General features: G+C 55.6%; 1 protein-coding gene across 1 annotated transcript; it reads left to right on the top strand.

The window, feature by feature from the left end:
* The first annotated feature begins 1437 nt into the window (after nt 1-1437).
* On the top strand, nt 1438-2046 carry LOC146577374 (uncharacterized). Its single transcript, XM_085254010.1, has one exon. It carries the CDS (start codon nt 1438-1440, stop codon nt 2044-2046), a length of 609 nt encoding a protein of 202 aa, XP_085110136.1.
* Nucleotides 2047-2367: the final 321 nt, after the last annotated feature.

The raw sequence follows: 2367 nt of genomic DNA, 5'->3' as shown, positions 1-2367 counted from the left end.
ATGGGAAGCGAGGCTGAATGTGGTGGAGGTGGCGACTGAGCTTCGGGCCGGGCGGCCAACAGAGCTTCGGGCCGGGCGGCTAACAGAGCTTCGGGCCGGGCGGCTAACAGAGCTTCGGGCCGGGCGGCTGACAGAGCTTCGGGCCGGGCGGCTGACAGAGCTTCGGGCCGGGCGGCTGACAGAGCTTCGGGCCGGGCGGCTAACAGAGCTTCGGGCCGGGCGGCTAACAGAGCTTGAGACGAAAATGGTGGTGGAGTTGGTGTCTGGGCTACAGGCGGCTTCTGAAAAACAGCGGACTCAGGAGCAGAATATTGTCCGAGTTGGTCCGACTTGGAAGTGGTATGGAAGAAACAGTTAGTGTCACTCACCACCGGAGTTTGCTCAGAAACGTTAGGGCGGCGGCGGCGTGAGCGCCGTTTTCGCCGAGAGGGGGGAGGAGATGAGCCGGGCCGCGAATCCTCCAGCGGACCGGGCTGAACGTCCTCCGACCCCTCACACTGGAGAGGCAGCTCCGGGCGGACGCCTACGGTGGAAACAAGGAAGTCCCGGATGTGGGGGTGCAGCGCGCCGAACAGCCACGGGAGTCCGGACACCATCCGCTGTAGACGGGCAGCTACGACCTCCCGGTGTTCGTCTCCTGGCAGCGCCTCCCACTCCTGACAGTGGTACTCCACCGTATAGATCAAATCCTCCCGGAGATCAGCGGAGGGGTTGTGAGTTGCTGGGTCCATTACTGGTGACGTCGTACTGTCAAGGCGCGGCTGTGTGGCAGGCAGGAGGAGGACCCAAACGCAAAACTCACAGACACGGAGATGAACTCAAAATCACAGCTTTAATGCTGGAGTGGCAGAACATAGGAAATACAAAACTAAACTGGGAAAAGTAAACTAACATACGCAGAGACACAGGGAGATCCACACAACATGAGGGACGACGTCACGCTGAACAGAGGGAGACGCAGACAGAAATACACAGAGGGTTAACGAGGGGAGTGGGAACACACGGGGAACACAGGTGACACTGATAACCATAACGAGACAGGGCGGGGTGAACTGAACACTGACGGGAGAGGTGAAACAGGGAGCACAGAGGTTCAGACAGGAGGAGAGAGAGCACGAGTAGAACACCAACGTAACAGGCAGGGGAGACACGGAATAAACACGAAAGGGGACGAGGGCTCATAAATACATAGAGGGCACACAGGGGGAAGAGAGAGCACGGGGAGAACTTAGACATGATGGGCAGGGGAAGCATGGAATAAAACATAAGGAGAGACGAGGGCTCACAGATACACAGAGGGGCACACAGGGAGACATGAAGGGCAAGGGATCAAAACTAGAAGCCATGGAATAAATCACACAAGTACAATAATACGAAAATCACAAAGAACTAAAAACGCTGGGTCAGGAGACCCAGGACCGTGACAAAAAGAGAATTATGGATTTGATCAACTGGTCTCTGAATGCTATTGACACCCTCTTCTCAACGAGAAGTCTGGGCTCGGGTGAGCCCGAGTGCCCTGGAGGGACTTTCCCTGCCGGATACACGATGGATGGGTGGCAGACCTGGAGGATCTTGTGCCTGGCGGGACTGTCTATCGAGGACGCTGAAGATATCTACCTATTCGGAACCATGATAACAGGGTTCTTGCTGATCGGAGCTGGCTTGGCCCTGACTTATCGGAGAAATAAGAGAGCGGAACCAGCTGTTCAAACCCCCCCAAAGCTGACCGCTGGAATTGAAGCGATGGGTCGAGGCGCGACCTCTCACACCGAACGCAGTATGGTTAACACCTTGGAGACGCTTACAGCTGCCGTGAAGGCTCAAACTAACACCACTGAGCGTATGATGGGATACATCAGAGAGGGGCCTGCTCATAATGACACCCTTGAGCGAAAGTTGGATCACATCGCAGAACGGCTCACTGCAGTTGTGGGATCTCAGAATCAAAAGAATGACAACACCACGGAACAGAAGTTTGATACCATCATGGGGAGGCTCGCAGCTCTCCAACGGGAGATCGAGAGACCAGTGTCAGAGTGCTAAATTCGGAGCTGCTCGCATAAAGGAGAAATCAACAATATTAAACATATGGACACCATGGCGCCAGCTGCTCAGGCCCAAGGCTGGAGCCCACCAAAACAACTCCCTGATAACGACTGTGTGATGACTATTCTTCCCGCCCCATGAGGGCCACCTGGGTTGGCTGGCAGACTGTTTACTTAGCCTGATAGAGCGAAGGACACTGTCTCAGCTGAACTCTGGACACGCACACACACATACACTTACACTGATAAGCACGCACTCATCCCCCTCCCTTTCCCAACGCCTTCGATGCGTGTTTCCTGCGGGGGAAGACGGCGGGTC

Source organism: Mchenga conophoros, linkage group LG3 (assembly GCF_057382185.1).
Source record: "Mchenga conophoros isolate Kocher_MC1m ecotype Shallow Benthic linkage group LG3, M_conophoros_male_GT1.1, whole genome shotgun sequence".
Lineage (NCBI taxonomy): Eukaryota > Metazoa > Chordata > Actinopteri > Cichliformes > Cichlidae > Mchenga > Mchenga conophoros.
The sequence above is the reverse complement of the archived record's forward strand: the minus strand, read 5'-3'. Positions and strand labels throughout refer to the sequence as shown.